Source organism: Sander vitreus, chromosome 10, assembly GCF_031162955.1.
Source record: "Sander vitreus isolate 19-12246 chromosome 10, sanVit1, whole genome shotgun sequence".
NCBI classification, from domain to species: Eukaryota; Metazoa; Chordata; class Actinopteri; order Perciformes; family Percidae; genus Sander; species Sander vitreus.
In genome coordinates, this window is record NC_135864.1 from 3,607,198 (window position 1) to 3,627,689 (window position 20,492).

The 20,492-nt window shown below is 41.0% G+C and overlaps 1 protein-coding gene across 2 annotated transcripts in view; it reads left to right on the forward strand.

Moving 5' to 3' along the window:
- The window catches only part of LOC144524047 (complexin-2-like), a 76,268-nt gene that overhangs the window by 40,761 nt on the left and 15,015 nt on the right, over positions 1-20,492 (forward strand). For both annotated transcript variants that reach the window (XM_078260014.1, XM_078260013.1), the window contains exon 2: positions 15,567-15,749. In XM_078260014.1, coding sequence (XP_078116140.1) covers positions 15,719-15,749 — 31 coding nt within the window. In that variant the 5' untranslated portion in view covers positions 15,567-15,718. The remainder of the gene's footprint in view (positions 1-15,566; positions 15,750-20,492) is intronic.

The window sequence follows — 20,492 nt, forward strand, 5'->3', positions numbered from 1 at the left end:
TGCTGGAGTTTTATTTGCATTTTTTCCTACTCAATATTCAAAAGGCACTGCGTCCAAGCCGCATACATCTGAACAGTTTCAATTTATACAGATAAAAGCACAGCCTAAAACTGATATTAGGCCAACAATAAATCAACATACATATTTGTTCAATATGCCTCAAACATGACATCAAATCATGAAATTCATTCAAACAATTCAAGTATAATGGTTTCTAGTCAAATAATATTCTTCAGACATGCCTCGCTTTTATGGGACAGAAACACATCCTTTAACCTTTCCTTCTCTTAAAGAGGAGCTGAATCCCACCACCTTTGAGTAATTTGGTGAGATTGACTGAGTGTATGCATCACATGGAATGGATAGCATATGTTAATATTTGTCAGTGTATTTGTGAGTGAATGTGTGCGTGTGTAAGAGAGAGAGTGAGTGAAAAGTTATTAATATTGGTGAGTGAATGTCTGTATGCGCATGTGTGTGTGTGTGTGTGTGTGTGAGAGTGCAGTGTGTTGGGTGTGTATGTGTGCCTAGCTTTATTCACATACTTACTTAGTATCTTAGAGATAAAGAGAGTGCAGTTTGTGTTGTGTGTAATATGTATGTATGTGTGTGCCTAGTTTTATTCGCTCTTACCGCCACCCAACAAAGAGGGGAGGGTGTGCTTATTCATGACCCAAAACTGAAGGGAGTTCTGTCCATCACAAACGTCCAAATAGTGTTTCATCAGTGTCTGATGAAATTTGACGTGGTGGTGGTTGACGTCGGAAATTGTTGTACTGCAGACAGTCCATTTCTTCTTTGCCTGGTAAGATGTGTAATTCTTATAGCCAAACTTTATTATTTTCAGTGCAGAGGGATCCATGACGTTAAGTTACTAGCCGTAGCCAGTCTTGTTTACTGCAGATCTCCTGCCGCGTGCCGCGTCATCATATCAACGGGTTCCCGCGCATGCAATAGCACTAAAATCGTAAAGTTAACTCCTCCTCAATATCAGAGGGGGAAAAATATATATTTATTAAACAGAAAATCAAGTCATTTCAAGTCATGTGACTCGAGTCCTCCATGTCTGGGAGCAGTTAACTATAGTCGCCCGTATTTAAAATGCCAACACAAAGGAAGCCCAAGGCAACATATATCCGGCCTAAATGAGTGTAATCCGGCAGATTTTCCGGCGGCAACAGAGCAATCCCGGAAGTGGAAACTCAATGATATAGACTACAAAGTAATCTACCCAGAATATGGGCTTACATGTATGGCATTGGTGAATGCTGCATCTTGCCAGATGATGCCAGATTTAAATGTTACAGGAGTGCTGTTTTGCTGTTGCCCTAAAAAGGTGTTGCAAACCTGTTTACTTATTAAAACACCACTTCACTGCATTGTGCGCCCTTCTTTAGTTCAGAGTCAGAACAGAAAGAGAAATACGGTCACAGGTATTTAATAGAGAAATAGGTTTACTCTAACCTAAGCCTTCAACTGAACTATGACAACCTGGTTAATCTGTTAAAATGACACCCGCGTGCTACTCTAACATGGTTATAATCCAACAATTAGCACAAAGGTAAACACAGTGCCTGTGGAGCAGGATCAGGATAAAGAGATAATGAGACAATGCCTGATAAATACAGGTAAAGATAATAATAAAAAAAGGCTCAGCTTGTGTGACTGAATCCCTCTGCAGATTGACTCTGAATGGTTTGTTGAATGGTTGACAGCCCGGCCAGAGGATAAGCACCGGCGCTGTATCGATTTCGTTTGTTTGGCATGTGAACAGATGGCTGAGTGAGCGCTCCGTACTGTAGCAGCTAATTGCTCCATTAATTACACAATATTCAACACACTGCCTGCAGTCTGAGTTTCAGCTACAACCAGAAAACCTGACTCTCTCTCTCTCTTTCTGTGTGGTTGCCTCATTACCTACGCCTTCAAACCTTCATCGTGTTTGTTATTGAGTCCTAAAGGCATTATTTTCTAAAAACAAGTAAAAAAACCAAGTCATATTTTTAACCTCCCTCCAGCACAAATCAATTTGTTTCAAGACTTTTGTAGAATGAAGTGCAATTCTGACTCAATATAAGATACTGTGTGCATCATGTCTGTCCAGGGATCTATTTTTTTCTTAAGTGCGCTTCCACCGATTTTACATTTTCTACACCAAAATGAGTTTACTAGTCATGTTTAATATGACTCAACCTGTGAAAAACAACAGTTTAATGTCTTCTGTTGCCTGGAGCGGCTTTGTCATGTCTAAAACGATAACCCTGATAATGTCACAGTGATGTCATCAGGGTTAAAGGGGAGTTACAGTAGAACTTTAAAATGTCACTTTTGAAAGATGTCGACATTTACCAGGCAGGTAGGGTATGGATGTATAATAGGATCTGGCTCTGATATTGATGAATTGACAGATGTTATCAGCAGTTGGATCTCATACTGTGAGAGTACTGTTATTCCAACTAAGGTTATTAAAGTATATCCAAACAGTAAACCATGGGTTACAAAGTCCCTGAAGGTGTTATTGCATGAAAAGAATAGGGCTTTTAAGGAAGGAAACTTACAGATACTACACAAGCTTCAAAAGGACATTAAAGGGAAAATTAGGGCAGGTAAGTGCCCTAATTCTTAAGTATATTTTATAGTAAATAGTAAATACTTAAATCTTAAGTACAAAGATAAAATAGAAACACAGCTCAGGATGAACAACCTGGGCTCTGCCTGGGACAGTATGAAGACAATTGCGGGGCTCAAGGGAGGGGGGAGGAGTAGGCTTGAACTGAACAGTTACAAGTCTGACTCACTGCTGGCACAGGACCTTAACAGGTTTTATGTCAGATTTGACAATCATGACTTCAGCAATAAACATTCTAAACTCAGAAACAGTATTCTGGCATCTCCCCTATGTATGCCTTCCTTTAATGAACGTAGTGTCATCAACTCTTTTAAAGACCTAAGAAAAGTCCAGGCCCAGATAATATTAGCAGCCACCTGCTGCGTGTGTGCAGAGCAACTAGGTCCAGTATTCTATGATATATTCACCCTGTCACTCTCCCAGCAGAGAGTGCCATCTCTATGGAAACTGTGGAGCTGTGGTGGTGCCTGTTGCCAAGGTTAGCCACCCCCAAACCCTTAATGATTTCAGGCCTGTTGCCCTGACCTCCTTGGTCATGAAATCCTTAGAAAAACTTAGAAAAGTTGAGCTTCTAGCTAAGGCTGAACTCCTTTTAGATCCATTTCAGTTTGCCTACAGGGCCAAGAGGGGGGTAGATGCCAATTTCACCTTACTCAACCTCCTATATAAGCATCTAGAAGGGAGTGGGAATCATGCTAGGCTACTCTTTGTTGATTTCTCATCTGCTTTCAATACCATATAACCTAATTTGCTAGCTGAGAAATGACTCAGTCATTTTAACCTTGAGCCGAGCTTAGTAGGCTGGATCCTGGATTTTCTCACTCAGAGATGTCAGAGGGTGAGGGTGTACAGTGAGCTTTCCAGTGAGTTCATATCATCCACTGGATCCCCACAGGGATGTGTCCTGTCCCCTCTGTCGTACATCCTATACACCAACGACTGTTGTAGCCATCGTGACAATAGGCACATTATCAAGTTTGCAGACCACTCTGTTATTGTTAGCCTTCTTAGTGCACATGAAAACGACCATGGTCCAGGGACTGATGATTTTGTTGCCTGGTGTGAGAATGCTTTCCTTCATCTAAACATTACAAAAACGAAGGATATGTCCATTGATCTCAGACGTCATCCCAAATGTCCCCTGTAGTAGTGTTATCAAGGTCCAGGACAGAGACATGGTGCCATATTACAAATATCAGGGCACCTTGATTTACAACCAGCTTAAATTCGAACTGAACACTGCTTCTGTCTGCAAAAGAGGCCAACAAAGACTCTTTGCAATCAGGAAACTTGCTAAATTCCAGGTGAACAAAACATGAATGATTTTGTTCTACAGAGCTTTTATTGAGTCTGTCCTGACATTTTCTATCATCTGCTGGTATGGAAACCTCACCATCAAGGATACAAATGCGCTTTTAAAAATTGTGAATGCGGCCAGCAAGATAATGGGTGTGAAGTTCAGTAGCCTTACGGACATTTTTAATAAACAGATTTTTTAAAAATCCATGTCTATTTGCAAGGACACCACTCACCCTCTGTACGGAGAACACATGTTATTACCATCTGGCTTACGTTTTAGCTCTTAAACAGAAATACAAAAACTCTTTTATTCCTCATTCCATTCAGGCACTCAACTCAGCTAAGAGGAGGTGATAGCCCTTGCTTATATTAATGACCCCTGTATTTATTTACTTATCTTTATCATTATTATCTATTGTTTGAGTGTTTATAGTTCTTTTTACTTTTATTATGACTCCAACACAACTCTGCAACTATTTATTCTATTTATTCTTTAACTTGGGCTAATTGTTGTGTGGTTTGTGTTGTATATTCTTCATGTGATGTCTTCCTGCTGCATACAAATTGCCCTTTTGGGACAAAGAATAAAATGAACTGAACTGAACTGGATACAACACTGCTGCTCAGCCTTGAAGCCATTTCCCCCCCCCCCAGTGGCCACTCATGCATGTATTGCAGCGAAAAATGCGTCCCAAAAATCCTTTTCACCATAGACCACCATTGTAAAAGAAACGTCTGTAAAACTGTTGACAGGACACCTCCAACTGCAAACAAGGTCAGATATAACGCGTTCTTTTCTGAATTTTTTATATTTGTGACATTTTTTTCAAGCCTGAGAAAAGCAATTTTACAATCTGTGATTTTACGTCATCACAATGTAAAGTCTCTGGGCCGAGCGGGAACTCGCTGGCCGTGCCATCGGAAGAAACACTACTGGGCATATTCAGCGGGTCGCATATCACGGAAGAAAACCCGGAAGCTTTTTAAATTTTTGGGCATATGTGCCAGGCAAGTATTTTTAATTGGACTGAATATGTGCCATCTTTGTGTCTGGTATCCAGTTATTATTATACATCCATGAGGTAGGGTCTGACAAAAGGCACTATGGGAAGTCCAGCTTTTTTTTGTTGGAGCTTGGCCCATGCTAAGTACTAAAAGTCACATTTTCTATTTGTCTATCTCAAGTCCCCCAACTATACGAATTAAGAAAATAATTCTAGGGCTCAATATAGACACAATTATAATATACTTCTATAAGATGGAGATATTTGCCATGTCACTGTGTTGCAAAAGTGCTAATACATATCAAAATCAGAAACATTTCACAAACTTATATAATATGATACATTTTCTTTCTAAGTATAATGGTACAAATATAGAGAAGGGTATAGCAAGAATAGTTACACAAACTTTTATTTTCATTATTCAACAGTAAAATCATGTACAATGTTGTCTTCAAATGATTAGAAAACCCTATTTTGCATCTAAATGAATCCCACAGGCTCTGCTATCTGTTCTAACGGTTTGAATAAAATAAAAAATAAAAAGGTAGGTGGGTAAGACATTTAGCTTGAGCTCCAACATCCCAGATTTAATCCCACACTCTGGGGGAATTAAAGAGAGAGATTCAAACAATAGAAAACAAAGATGTTGGCAGGGTGAAACCACGTGAAGGAACAGTAACAGATGGAACAACAACAGAGAGCGTGAACAAACAGGAATGCTGTTTCCATTCATTCTTCTTCTCCCTCTCGTCTTTATGCGAGCATCGGAGGATAAACGTGCCCATTGACGCTCTGATTTACTGCACACAGTGAACGTTGCACAAATCAATAGTCCAAGCTGCAGCTGGGGTGTGTGAGAGGTGACATTTTTCTTCACAGCAGAATGAGTCATGTCATCAGCGTTCACTGAGTGCAAACATTAGAAACTCAGGGATTATGGATGGTGTGGCGCGCTTTGGCGCTCGCTAACAACCACGGGACAGAGATGTAGGTTAGTCAAGATTTAATGTCCTCGTCTCCGGAAATATACATGCCAGAGCTGCTGGTTTCCAGTCAGTTTATTAACTCTGTGTGTGTATATATCCTGTGTATTAGGGCTGAGCAATATATCAATATTATATCGACATAGATATATGAGGCTAGATATTGTCTTCAATTTTGGATATCGTCTTTTTCTGGTTTTAAAGGCTACATTACAGTACAGTAAAGTGATGTCATTTTCTAGACTTAACAGACTGTTCTACCTGTTTCATCATTTACCTTTACCCACTTAGTCATTATATTCGCATAATTGATGATTATTCATAAAAAATCTCATTGAGTAAATATTTTGTGAAAGCACCAATCGTCAACCCTACAATATCGCCGCAATATCGACATCGATGTATTTGGTCAATGTATGTAAGAGCCAGGCAGCTATATATGAATGTCCTCAAACGTGGCAGATTCAACCCTGAAAACAGCTTTTATGATTTTTAATCTGTTATTTTTTTTTACAATAATCATACTATTGTTAGAATTCTCCATACTTTGTGTTTGATCAACAGCATCAACAGTTGACTCTTTATTTGTGATAATAGTTTCATATTTTATCGGTAACGGAGAGTGTTGGAGTTCATGCCCCCGATCCAATCCCATGTCATTTAGACCAGAAGAAAATCTACTTTAAAGTAGTTCATTTATGTTCTTTTTCCGTTATGATAAATAATAAAAAAGAAAGTTCTATGGCATTCACTGTTCACGTTTATTCAGGTTTCACAAAGAGCTTAACAATAATGAAAGCAATCATATCACATCTATACAGGGTTATGGTATAAGGTATCGGAACGGGAAGAAAAAAATGGTATTGGACCATCTCTAGTTTAAAGCTATGGTGTGTAGTTTCTGTCTCCACCGTGAGGAATTCTAAGTAACGACAACAAAACTGTCGGCGCGTCCACATGATTCAAGCCTTCCGTGATCGTGCACCACGCCCCTCCTCCACGCAGTTGCTAGTAACCAAAGAGGACACAGAGGATTGAAAAAACATGATGGACTCTTCAGAAGAGGTTATTATCTTCACTGTAGTTTCTGCGCGCGAAAGTCGCCGTATGCCACAATCTTCTGAACATAGTCATACTGAGAAATACAGCGAGAGTTGTGTGGAGCTGGGACGGACGTTCATTAATATCATAAAGTTACGTACTAAAGCTTTAAACACTCTATAAATCACTCTTTCTTTATGTGTCTAAAAGAACTAAACCGAACCACAAAAACATCATAAAAACATGAACACAAATGCACGCATCCGCCCACGTGCACAGCCCCGAGAGTCCTCCCGCCTCCACATGTCCTGAGCAAAAGCAGATCTATTACCAAACCAACCAAACGCCAAAGGGTAAAAAGACAAAAAAAGTGAGAGAAATAAACACATGACCTAACACATAAGCAGGTAAAGAAAGAAAGGCACACCGAACAAAACAAGTAAACGTATCTTTCAGATAACTAACTCATTTATTTAGTTACAAACAGCTGTTCTTACCGCATTTATAATAATTACTCAACAGGGCTTCTCGACCAAATACTGAATATAGACCAAAAGCAGAAATAGAACGATATGTGAAAAATTGGTGTCTAATATCTAATCTGTCATAATTTCCAACCTGCAGGAAGTTGGGTGCTATAATAAACCACATGAAATATTATTAGAATATTAAATATGCAGGTTAAAATTAGCTTCCTCCATGCGACATACTGTAATTTCGCAGAAGCTCCTTTAACATCCGAAGGCGGATCGGTCACTTTCAAAGAGAGAAAAATGAAATGGAGTTCATGTATCCCTTCTCTGCCTTCCAGTCTGTGCTGCGGGAATAATTTATCACAGCGAAGTCACATGAATAAATAATGTTGGCGGGGCGGTGAAGTCGCTGCCTGGCAGGTCTGAGAGCGAGGCCCGGCGTAAGCAGCTCATCATTAATTCATTCGCCAACGACTCCGAATTTATTTTCTATCTTTGATGACTTTTTTTGCAAACGTGTTGTTTTGTACAGCCGACAGCCGTGTTTTACTCTGGATAAACGCAATGAAAGATGGTTCTACACCTAGCTTAATGTGTGTGTCTGAGACTGGTTTTATTGACCAGAGTAAAGCAGCTGTGCAGTAAATGACCATAAGTGGGATGTTGTTCAGTCCACAATGCAAATTTGTGGAGAGATCAAACTTCTTGATTTTCTTTGTTGGGATTTTGTCTTTTTGACTCATTCTGCCCGTGACTCAGAGCTTGTTTATGGTCTTGCTGGACGATTTTAATTAAGAAAATATAAATGTATAAGGAACCGAACTGAATTGTCATCACATATCAGTCAAAGGATTTCTTTTGGCTGATTTTGTGCGGTTTTGTCGTGGAATTTTCACTACGTGACTCGCAGATGACGCAAATTTACGCTCAACAACATTAGTTTTTTTACGTGTGAAGCTCCTTGTGCAAGTGCAGGCTGTTCTTATTAACCATTTGTACATATAGCTACAAAACATCATGCCCTGTATATCATGTGTATTCCACTTATTTATTACGGTATGCACCAACGAAACCGCGAAGCCGCGAAACGTAGACTTGTGCTACGTGGATTCGTGCCTGATCAAGCACCTGACTTGAAATTTGTTTTATTTTGTAAAGTATGCGGTTGCGCTGTAGCCTTCCTGTATGTGATTACCTACATGGTCTTACACATTCACTGGCGGAAGAAATAGAGGAGCCGCCGAAACGATTGTTTCAGCTCGCGGGCCGACCGCCTGATCGCAGTTGGTATGAACTGACAGATTGGATAACACAAATACACAAAATGAAAATAGCTCCGCTTCATAGGGCTTCGCAGCTATTCGCGGCGTGTTTTCTCCGTAAGACGGCGATGATTCGCGTAGGGTGGATATGTGGTTCCTAAAACACATGACTTTCATGCCTGGAAGAGGAGTCATGTCCCGGAAGAAGTTAAGGAGAAAACACAAGACTTCCACCCAGAGGACGGGTGTTCGTGTCCCGGGAGTACTACTTAAGGTGACCAGTGTTTTAATCCAAACCACAGTCTTTTTTTTCTAATCTTAACTAGTCATTTTGGTGCCTGAACATAACTTCAAATCTTAGCTGCATGACGGTCAACTTTTGTCGGCTAAACACAACTGTAACGCCCGCTGTTACAACCGTCCCCTCACGGTGTCCTGTACCCGGCTCACAGTGACCAGTCAGCTAAACGTCTTCACATGATCAGTCGGCAGTCGCCGTAATTCAGTATGAAATCATACAAATAGTTGTGCATACGTTTTTGTATGTTATACACCACCAGAATGCATTGAAATAGGCCTCTAGACAGACCAAAAGCTTAAAGGGACAGTTCACCCCTAAATCAAAAACATAATTTCCCTTTTATCTGTAGTTCTATTTAAAGGAAAGGATATTGTAACTTTTGTAGTCCGTTTTATCTCATAAAGCCCAGTACTCTAACAGATGAAGACTTGGAGTCCTGGGGGAGTCATGCTAACCTGGATGAGAAAACAGCTCCTGTCAGTCAGCCATCTTGGTTCATTCATCCAGCTCTCATATATTGATTTTCCCATTCAGGGCCAGTCGAATGTCCCAAGGCTACGGTCATCAAACACAGGGTGAAAGGCCAGCTGGGGGACGTGTGTGTGTGTGTGTGTGTGTGTGTGTGTGTGTGTACTGACCATTACAAATTACTTTTTTGTTTTTTTCAACATCTGTCTTTGAAACTGGTTAAAGGGGACAGGAGCATTTCACTTGTGATTTATTTTGTGTTTCTTTCTGTACACCCGAGAGCTCGTCAGATGTTTAGTTTCTGTTTTGTAAAGTTTTATTTTGGCAGGAACCAGAACCTGGACCAGAATTCTCAACAACTCTAGTCCTCCAAACCATATGACGATAACGCTGTGAAATGGTTGCAGTTTGGTTAGCTTTAGGCACCAAAACTACTTAGAAAAACATGGTGTTTTGGGTTAAAATCAGACGTTACTTCAATTCAGATTACACTCGTAACACAGAACATGACCATGCTGCATTTGTTCCATAAAGTTAAATAAAACTAGCCGTTTACTTTTTATTTTCAAACCAAACACAAACACTGTACTCCTATGTGGAAATCCTGTGTTTGTTTGACCCATCCACCACCCCAACCTTCCTCCTTACGCAGAACTTGGGCGTCATTATGGAACCCACGCAACTTCTAGGCAAGACCCGCCCTTCAATACCATTCACATGCTTCTATTGGCCAGGCGTCCATGCTTATGCAAGGTAACGGAACCTGATTTGTTCAGGTCCTATCCCCGACCAGTTGGCTATCCTAAACTTACCTACTTGAGGTCAATGCCTAATCCCAACCAATCGGGCTGCTTCGTAGGGTGGGACTTGCCTAGAAGTTGCGTGGGATCCATAATACCGCGGAACTCGGCATTCCTATACTTTGTCACATTACTTCCTGCTTTGCTCTGTAATAATTAATACGTCAGCTAGAGGGCGCTTCCACTATAAACATAAATATGAGATGTAATTGCTGCCTAAACAAATGACTTATGGGAGAGTTTTTCGGGGGGCGGACAGTCTAAAAATTTACTTTTGCAGAAACCAGAACCTGGACCAGATTTCTGGGGTTGAGATAGAGGTAAAGTTTCCCGGAAAAAAAACGGTTAACATCAGTCAGGCTGATTTCAGACTTGCATGTTGTAATTTTGCTTCAGTTCAGTGCTGACCACTATGTACTACAGAGATAGACACATGGTGGCAGTGGGTGGTTAAACAGTGATGAGAACATTACATTACATCACTAATGCAGCAAAGATGCAGGTTGTGGGACCGGTGCAACCACTGCGACTGTTCATGCAAGATGAATGAACACATTGTGGGGCAAAAATCTCATATCTCCATAGTGGTTTTGGAAAACGATGAATGGTATTTTTGGTTAAGAACATCTAAAATGATGAGCTTCCAAAAGAGTTTAATGAGACTAAGGACCCTATTTTAATGATCTAAGCGCACAGTGTGAAGCGCCTGGCGCAGGTGCGTTTAGGGCGTGGCCAAATCCACTTTTGCTAGTTTGACGGCGTAAAAAAGGTTCCGTGCGCCGGCGCATTTTACTAATTTGCTGTTAAAATAACAATGAAATGCTGCGTTATTGACTTTAGACCAGGTTTTTGTTGGTTAATGGTGCGATCACTTCCCACTGCCTCAAGATAGGAATACGCAAAGAATGCACCTGAACACACCTCCCTGTAAGACCAGCACGCCCATGGGCGCAAAGATGGGCGCATGTGCATTTGCTATTTTAACAACGCAGGTGCTGGACGGGCGAACTGACAACTGCGTCGGTCTTAAACTAGCAAAGACACTTGCGTCAGGCTTTGTGCTACGAAGATAGGGCCCTAAGAGGACAGGGGATTTTCTTAAAGGACCATACTGATGTTTTTAGCTCCTTATACATTTTTTAATTACATGTACAGTTTTTAGTTTCCCGCACGGCAGGAAAAACATGTTGATTTTATGGAATTTCTTGACAATCAGGCTCATCCTTTAAAGCTAAAAATGAAAAGCCAGCTAAACTGAAGTAAGAGTGTTTGCACGACAACAGCAATATGTTGTTTTTATTTCCATCATTAAAATACTGTATCATCACTATATCCTGTCCGGACCTGTCATCTTTGAACTGAAATCACACACACACACACACACACACACACACGTAAAGCTTTTCCCCCCCATCTGTCCCTCCAACACATTTCCTTCGCCTGTCATAAACATGTTGCGTTGACAGACTCATGTTTTGCCTTTCTCACCGAGCCGCTCCCATCCCCGTCTCCGGCCGTGAAACTCGGAAACAACTTCCAATTAGCCGGATAGGATCAGCGCGCCGTCCTGCCCGGCCCTGATAACATTATCCTTCGTCACGCTCCGCTGCCAGCGCCCGGATTATGAAATAAAAAAAAAGGAAGGAGAAGTAGGAGAAGAAAGGCTGGTGGAGGATGGAAGGAAAAAATTCTGGGGGGGGGGAGGTGTGGGAAACAATGAAAACGTTAACACACTTTAGAAAAACAAAAAAACAGAGAGCTTTCATACTGACCACATCACTGATTATGGCTGTGTGTGTGTGTGTGTGTGTGTGTGTGTGTGTGTGTGTGCGTGCGTGTGTGTACGTGTGTGTCTCCTTTTCTTCCAGATGTCCTTGTTAGACAGCAGCATCTTTTCTTTATTCGATTAGTTTTTACTTGAGTCTGCTTCTGAAACGATAAGAGAGGTTCTGCTGCCAGACCCCCCCCCCCACACACACACACATCCAGCTCCTTTTAAAAAAAAAAGAAATATTCTTCTTCTTTTGTTATCCAAAAGGTTTTGTATATTTTCCTTTGTTCAGCTGCATGAAGTGTTTAAAGAAAGAACGTAGTATACAATTACATACATATACATACAATACAGTATAATGGCTGAACCCTGGGTGATCATGATGGTCTCTGACCTCGCCCAGGGGGTAGGAGGCTGCGATGGTTTCAGGAAAATACTGCCATAATGTACTTTTCTTTACTTTCAGACACCTTTCACTTTTCCTTTTACCTTGCTGTCATGGTCACAAACCATATCTTGGATTTTATTCATTTCCCAAGAACATTTTCAAATGTTGTTCATCAAGAACATCACATTGGTTTAGGAAAAAAGAAGCCCAATAATCAGATAAATATGTCTTCTGGGGATTTATCTGCTGAACTATTCATGTTTTGTTGACGAGCATCTTGTTTTTTTTACCAGCAGAACAGGAGCATTTTCATTTCCTTTAACGTCATTTTTGATTTCATTTCCAAAATGATTGCCTCCATCCTCTCCTTACAGTGATGACACACACACACACACACACACACACACACACACACACACACACACACACAAAATACACAGGAAAAACTTCCTTTTAGGGAGAAACCTCGGACAGACACAGGCTCTTGGTAGGCGGTGTCTGACGGTGCCGGTTGGGGGTGTGATGAACAGTGGCAATAATAGTCACAATAAAGATAATTGAACTATGACTAGAAATAGTAGTTGTAGTAGTTCATGGCGTAGCAGGGCACTGCAGGGCGTTACACGGTGTAGCAGGACGAAGCAGGGCACTGCAGTGTGTAGCATTTGTGTTTCTCGTATTGTGTGTCAGTGTACAGTAGTTAATGAAATCTTGTATGAGTGTGTCCTCATTGCATGTGTGTGTGTGTGTGTGTGTGTGAATGGAAATGAGGCTCTTCACCCCCTGAAGCGCTCGGTCACAGTTACAAATGGATTGTGGTCCCGCTCGGCCTTGTCTCCCCTGTTACCTCCCAGAATAAGCTGTGCAGCTCAATCTGCTGTCCAGCAACAATCCAGCCTATCTCATCCCAGCTCTATTCAGCTTCTGCAATTATTGGCGTGGCGAAATTACACGGGGAGGGGGTTTTCTCGGTGAGGAGGAGCGGGAGGGATCTGCTTCATAATGGAAATGGCGTTCTGGTTCGTCAGGTGCAATAAATGTGGAGGATTTCATCTTGGTTGACACTAGTGCAGTATGAGAGTTTATCAAATAGATGAAGGGGCAACAGTATACAGGGACACGAAACAGGGACAACAGGGCATCATATTTAAAACAAGCCAATGAGCAACCAGGCTTAACCATGGCCTAGTGATCAAAGCAGCTGCAGTTTCCATAATGGCCACTGTCCAACTGTATTACAAACAATGCAAAAACTTCCTCAATAACATTTCGGGGAAACTTCGTTTTCCTCGTAACAGCGTCAGGCGCACATTGTGAAACGGCCGCAGTTTCAAACACGGGGTTGAAACAAAACTACTTGGTTAGGAAAACATAATTTAGGTTACATTCAAGTATGTACTATACGTAATTTTAAATTAGACGGTGACTTTTGGTTTCACACAGGACGCAGACAGCGGTCTCCTGGGTGGAAGTCCTGTGTTTGTTTGACCCACCTATTTTTGATGGAAAATAGCCACATATTTTAAGCGGAACCAAGGAGCGTTGCGCAGTCCGTGTGTTGGAGAGTGGCCATTGTGGAATTGTAAGCCCCTGACACACTAACCCGACGGCCGACCGTCGGCAGAAAAGGCAGTCGGACTGATCAGTCGGCTCCCTGACGTCCAAAAAGTGCCTCAGAACACACCGAAGTGACGCAGACTTGATATCTCCATAACAGCAGGCAGCACTAATCTGTATTGTCGCCCAAAAAAACGAAAACCGGCAACTGATTGGACGAACGCGTCACGTGGGTCTGGTTTCTCTGGAAATTCACAGCCAGACTGTCATGGCGGCTTGTTCAGAATACGATCTCATATTGTACTAAAATAGTTCACCGAAATGTGTTTCTGAAAACATTTTAAGCGAGAAATAGTCCATGCAGTTGCTGAATCTGTCTTCACTTCAGATTGACAAAGGTCAGTTTAAAAGATTTGTCAGATTTTGAGAAGCTTAGTCACGCTCATCCCGCTCGTCATTTCCGGGTTAGCGCTCCACCAATCAGATTCATCATGGAGTCCGACTGCCCGCCCTCCGACGCAACATGTCAGGCCGGCCAAAATGAAGGCCGACAGCTCCTCGGACGGATGACGGCACGGAATACACCGAACAGACTTGAGTCACTGACCTCGCAAGACTGTCCGATGGCCAATTATCGGGTTGGTGTGTCACTGCCTTTAGGGTTAGGAGACAGCGCTGCAACTTAGTGACTTTCTTGCTGGACTTGGTGCCTTTTAAGACTCCTTTTGCACCTTTTTGTTTAGTGTATATCAACCAACCTTGAGACTTTTGGGCAAACCTTAACACACACAGTGATTGTATTATCAGCTGGGATGGAAACACAGGAAGTAGTTTCTGAAACTGAGACAGTGGATTGTCATAGTTTATGAAATATTGATGAGAAAATATATGAGAAAAGATGTGACTATCTATTGGTATTTCCATATAAGTAAGTTAATTAATTAGTTGTTTGCTCTATAAAATATCAGACTATGGTGAAAAATGTTCAAAAGTCCAAAGCCAAAGCCCAAAACCTCAAATGTCTATAAAATATTCACATTTAACAAGCTGACATCAGAGAATGTTTTTTTTTACATAAAAATGACTCTAATCGATTATCAAAATAGTTGGCGATTAATTTAACAGTTGACAACTAATTGATTAATCCCTTATTCTTTGCAGCTTTAGTGTGGATATAAGAAGATTTTCTGCATGCGTACTGGATGTGTGTCATGAGTTTGATGGATTAAAATCAAACACGTTGTTTTATTTACCATGAAAAATGTATGGCCAGTCAGCGGTAGAAGATGAGCAATCCAGTGGTATTGACTTACAGACGAATAAGTGACTTGGAGCAAATGGCCTGAGTATTGATCCACGGGCTTCCCAGAATGGGGTTCCTGTCACAGAGATAGAGCGCTAAGAAGATCACATTATCTGTTGTCTTAACACCAGCGTGATCCGCTGTCTTGCACTGTCCGATACCTGACGGACTGGAGATCTATATCGCTGTATTTAGTGTCTCTATTGATGTTTTGAAGATGGAATTGTAAACCCAGCACTTCCTTAATTACCATGTATTCAAACTAATACTGATTTCTTCTCTCTCAGGTCCAGAAGAGAGTCACTGAAGACATTGAGCATCACGACAGAAGAAAGGGAAAGTGCAAAGGACCAAGACACGCAGAGATCCCAGGCTTGGTGGCTACATGCTCAGTTCTCTTTGGTTTTGAAATAAACAACTACACGAATCAGCAGGAACCATGGATTTTGTAATGAAGCAAGCTTTAGGTGGTAAGTACTCAACTGTAGCCCCAGCATGTGCATCGTAATCTGTCAATGCTTCGGCAATTTTCTATGCTGCAATCAGGTCGGAACAAGAGTTGGTAAATTTCTGTTAAGATGGTTGGGCAAAATTTAGCTCAGAGCCCAGTAAAGCGGTCAGCAAATATAAAGCATCATTTAAAGGTTTTTCTGTGCAGAGTTACATGTTGGCAATCGAGCAAGGCAGATCAACGATCATTTAACTACTTAACGGTTGGATCAAATGCCATTAAATCTTGTAAAGACCATTGTATTAGCACCAATGTACTAACAAATCTGTCCAACGCTTTGGTTTATGACCAAATACCTGTTTTTTTTACAGTGACTTGGAGGAGTTGCATGTTCTGCTTGAGATGATTTGTTCATATTGAATCTAAATGATCAACATTGTTACTGCAACTTTGTTTCAAGTTTGCAAAGCTCGAAAATAGTTGATTTTATATGAACTACTGCATGTGAGAGGTGTAACATGACCAGATTTCAAAAACATAACATCCTTGGTGTAGCTTTGTTAGTTTGCAGGATATCTCAAAAATGTTATTAGAGATTTAAATGGAATTTCGTGGAAAGTTAGCCTACGGGCTCAGGAAGAACTGATTAGGTTTTGATGTGGATACACACAATACTTTTTAGAATCCAATCGGAAACAAACAAAACTACGTCACCTTCTGTGTCATGTGCATAACCGAAGGTTAAGTAACTAAACCAGTGTTTGTCATCAAGACCACCTAAATCATCACCAAGACCAAGACTGTAAGGGGTTGAGACCAAGACCAGACCAGTGCGAGTCCCACACTGCATGACATGATAAATGTAGAAAATGCTGACTATTGGTACTCCTCAAATTGATCTGAAAGATCCACATTCCCATAAAAAAAACCTCCACAGAAAAAAAATTAAGATTCTTCTTCATTCACCTCTTTCATTGCCATAAGTGTATCATGAGAAATGCCTTGATAAAATAATCAAAAGGCAGTTGTGGTCTTGAAATAAAATTCGGAGTCCTCTTTATCTGAGACCGAGTCAAAATGCAATCGATTCCGAGACCTTCAAAAAGTGGTCTTGAGACCGGTCTCGAGACCAAGCCCGAGCTTGACTATTACAACACTGAACGTAATGATTTTAACCCAAACCACAATCTTTTGTGCCTAAACCTAACCAAGCTGCGATGTTCCATTATCGACACATTTAAAACTCTTATGTTCTGTTGTTTAGATATGAAGACGCTCCTGTGAGTCGTATTAGAGGCTAGGAATAAACAACCTATGTCGTCATATGGTTGGGAGAAACTGTCGTATCAGACATAAGGCAGACATCAATCAAATTATTCAAAATGTTTTTAAGTATTTAGGTTTAAACTATATTACAGGATGGAATAATCATCAGGATATGATGTGATACATTTTTAATGTAACAAGTTCTTTTGTAAGTTCAAAGCTTTGCCCCTGCTTTTCATTCATACCCCAGGTGACTTGACAACGACTGAGGTTGGACTCAATCAGTAAGAGCAACATAAAACAAGCTAGGTGAATGTTCTTGTAAGTGAGGGGCCCCCAGGGGCCAGAGGTCAATGTCTCCTTAAATCAACCTTCTCATCTCGTTCCATCAGCTCAGTGACCACCGGCCAGAATGAAATGAGATTTATTCCTCGATAGCTCAGCCTGCCCCCCTCTCTTTTTTCCTCCCAAAACTCTCTCATCCCCATCACTCAATTATTTCTACTCCTCCCCTCCCTCGTCCATCTCCATCTCACGTCCCCCCTTTCTCATTTCTTCCTCTCGGTTTTCATTCCATCGATTTCTCCATGCTTTATTCTCCTGATCCCTTTACGCACCTAAATCTTTCTCGCTCTTGAATTTTCTTCTCCTTTTAAGAGGGTCTGACTGGGGCCAAATTATATTCAGACTAATTGGGTCTGGGTGTTGCTGTTCCCTCTCTATTTCGATCTGTCGGCTTTGACCACGTTCTGGATCAGGTCTAATGGTCTGTTTCATATTGGGTCTGACTGTCTTTGGGTGCTCCTTTTGATCTAGTCTCTTTTTTAAATTGAATTATTGCATGTTCAGGTAGGTTTTCCATGGGTCTGCTTTTATTCTGAAAACCTCTTTTCTACCTCCGCTATAGCTATCTATTTTATTTTGTGGTTGAGATAGCTATTGAGCCACTAGGGGGGCGCTGTTCATTTATTCACATATCAAAATGAAGTATCTCTAACAAACGTGAATAGATGCAGATTCCCTCGGTGTAGTGCAATGTGGTGGAAATGATCTGAACATGAGCAAAATTCGAGAGGGTATAAAAGAAAATAAGAGACGTAATCGGTCTGTAAACTTTTGAAATCAGTCAGAGCATTTTATTAGCTTGCTACAGCTAATGTAGCACAACTATAGCCAGTACTCGCTCCTTTGAAGTACAAATAAAACTGCCGCTGCCAAATGCAAGACTCAAACCTGAACCGAGAATATATTTTTGCTTTATTTCTTCCATTACTGACCACTAGCTTGTGATGTGGTCCAACTGCTCAGTTAGGACAGAAGACAAACATTTCTCTCATTTAAGGTGCTTTATTATAACGCAAAAGGATTACATGACACACATCGATGCAGGCCATCCTACCTCACCCTGGAGCTCCGTAGAATGACCCAGATTTCCTAGTACAGACAGTTGATATTCTATTCTACTCCGGGGTGTCACCTCCTCCCATTGGTTGGTTGGGGCCAGGATCCTTTGGTTCTTTGCGTCAGTGCAATCCTGGTCCAATGACTTCTTCAGCCGCCCTCTGAAGGAGGAGTGGGCCTATAAACATATAGTTCCGCCCTCACCCCTCACCTAGTTAAGAGATGCCTGACCTACAGGATGTGGCAACCCCCTCATGTTATGGCCATATTCCTGCTTGGTTATAATATCAGAATCAGAAAGGGTTTTATTGCCATGTGCGTTTTTTAACACATACAAGGAATTTGTTTTGGTGTTGTTATAATATAGAAAGTCATTATAAAAGATTGCTTTTACTCAGGGCCTTGGTGTGTCCTTGTTTTGCCAAATGTAGGCCCTTTAGCATGTTGACTTTTATTTATTTCTTCACACTTGCCAGGCTAATCCAACACATTGGCTATGATATTGGCTATATCTTTGCCTTTCCCCACAGGGCATCTTTTATCTACTTGACACAAATGGACGCAGGCGATTGGCACAGTCAAAGACAGAAAGAGAGAACATTTCTTACAAATTACATCTGAAATCTAAACCTCACCTGAGACTTTATGCAACAAAATGGCCAGAAACCTGATCCTGATACTTTGTCTGACCCTGTCAGCTACCGGTTTGGTAACAAATCTGTAGGCTACTCCAGCCCTCAAATTTGAGACGAATAAAAGGACACCAAATTTGTATCTCATTTTTTGGCTGGGTTCACTTCATCGCTTCATCTCTTTCTTTATCCATTCATCCATTCTTCTTTCCCTGTCCTCTGAGCTTGGTGTAGGCCCTGCAATTCCCATGCTCCCCATTCGCTTGATCCCCCATCTCTTTTCTAATTCACTCATCCTTCTCTCCTACAGGCTTGTTACAATTTACTTTTCCTCCAACGTTCTTCACTCAGTCCTCCCTCCTTCCATCCATCCTTTTGTCCTTCCTGCCGTGAGGATCGGGTTGTTAGCATTTTTCGTTCTCTCTTGAACTTAAAGTATTCCTCTCTAAAAAAACTAAAAAAACAACATATTATTATATGTGTAGAGTTGGGCATGGAGAACTGGTTCCAACTTGGAATTGTTTAAAAAATTACGATTCCAATGGAATCCTCTTGTTATTGGAATCGTTTATTTATTGGGTTGTTTGGAAAATTTGGTTTTGAATCCGATCATCGGTTCCAAATGTAACGCTCGCAAGTTTTGGTTTTCCGTAGTGTGTTGCGTTGCAGCCATGGAGCACAGTAAGCGGCGCTCTAAAGTGTGGCTTTATTTTACGTTGAAAAAGCCTGGTAAAACTGTAAATCCCCATTGAATCAAAAATTTAATTTGAAATAAGCATGTGACCCATTTCAACTCCACCCTTCAAAGAATCAGAATCGAGAATTGATAAGAACCGGAATGGAAAGGAAGAATCGTAATTGGAATCATAACTGTTAAAATCAAAACAATGCCCAACACTAATTATGAAGCCTCCATCCCTCCTTCTTTGCATGTTACAGGCTACAGTGTAGCAGTTTACCCCTTCAGCCATCCTTCAGTCCCGGATTGAAGTCTTGTGATTTTCCTCCCGTAGAGATGCTATCTTTGCTGTGACCTTTTTTCCTGGAACAGATCTGCATTTATTTCATTGGGACGCAGCTGGTTGTCCATGAATATATATATATATATATATACACACTTACACAGATGAGATTTCTGTCGTGGTTTTGGTCCTGAGGGGAACAAGACCATAATGAGATGAAGTGTATACTCCAGCCAATGGGAGTGCGGTGTTTAGGTGGGCGTGTCAGGACATCAATCTAACAACAACAACCCTGCAGTGTTTCTCATGCATAGAAATGACCCAACCTGATTGATTTTGTAGCAGCCGAACATATTTTTGTATTTATTTTATGTGCCTTGAACAAAAACCTCCATTTAGTAAATGTTGACGTTCAAGGTTGACTGTTTTCTCTCGAAGTATCTTTCATTCATTATTTGTTCATTATTATAAACTGTATCATACATATTTTTGTTGAATTTC